Source organism: Eurypyga helias, unplaced genomic scaffold (genome assembly GCF_000690775.1).
Source record: "Eurypyga helias isolate BGI_N326 unplaced genomic scaffold, ASM69077v1 scaffold28344, whole genome shotgun sequence".
In the NCBI taxonomy this organism is placed as follows: Eukaryota; Metazoa; Chordata; class Aves; order Eurypygiformes; family Eurypygidae; genus Eurypyga; species Eurypyga helias.
Window position 1 is genome coordinate 22,507 of NW_010247393.1, and position 903 is coordinate 23,409.

The 903-nt window shown below is 55.6% G+C and overlaps 1 protein-coding gene across 1 annotated transcript in view; it reads left to right on the top strand.

The window, feature by feature from the left end:
* EIF5B (eukaryotic translation initiation factor 5B) overlaps positions 1-903 on the top strand; it is a gene marked incomplete at its 5' end in the record, with an annotated part of 22,890 nt that overhangs the window by 20,316 nt on the left and 1,671 nt on the right. Inside the window, 2 exons of the mRNA XM_010150719.1 lie at positions 184-322; positions 759-896. Coding sequence (XP_010149021.1) covers positions 184-322; positions 759-896 — 277 coding nt within the window. The remainder of the gene's footprint in view (positions 1-183; positions 323-758; positions 897-903) is intronic.

Sequence of the window (903 nt, forward strand, 5' to 3'; positions counted from 1 at the left end):
AGATGGTCTTTAAGGTCCCTTCCAACCCAAACCAGTCTGTGATTCTAAGTGTTTTCCTGCTCTATTTCTCCCCATGTGACTGCCAAAACAAAGGCCCGAGGAGCGTGGGGGAAGGCAGAACTCTGTGGTGCATACACCGTTCTGGTCCCTATTTCACAATGCCCTTTCTTTGTCACCCCCCAGGCATATAGCAGTATTTCCCTGCAAGATGAAAATACTCCCCCAGTTCATCTTCAACTCTCGTGACCCGATAGTGATGGGTGTGGTTGTGGAGGCCGGCCAAGTGAAGCAGGGGACGCCCATGTGTGTACCCAGCAAAAATGTAAGTTCCTCTTCCCAGGGAACGTTTCGTCTACCTGGCGGTTGCTGGGGCAGTGCGCTGGGAAGCGCTTGCATGCCTTTCCCCAGTGCACAGAGCTGGGGCGGGAGGTGAGATTCAGGGTTTCGGATCCAGTCTCCTCCCGGGTGATCCAGCCGTTTACTGTTCTCCGCTAGAACAGAGTCCACGGGGCCCTGCCGGGAATCGTGGCTTTGAGGGGTGACCCAAGTGGTACCCCAGGTGAGCTCTGGATGGTTTGTGACTGCCCCTCTGGGGACAAGGCGCTGGCAGCCCGGTGCGTGTTGCTCTGCTGGCTCTGAGGTGGCCGCTGCCGGAGCGCTGTACCTGTACGCGCTCAGCCCGCTGTATGCCAACGGGAATTCGGAGCGGGTGCGCGGTGGTTCTGTGGGTGTGTTACAGCTCCTGCGTTGTGTTGCAGTTTGTCGAGATCGGGATAGTTACCAGTATTGAAATAAACCATAAGCCGGTGGAGGTGGCAAAGAAAGGCCAAGAAGTGTGTGTTAAAATAGAACCTATTCCTGGCGAATCCCCCAAAATGTACGGACGACACTTTGAAGCCACAG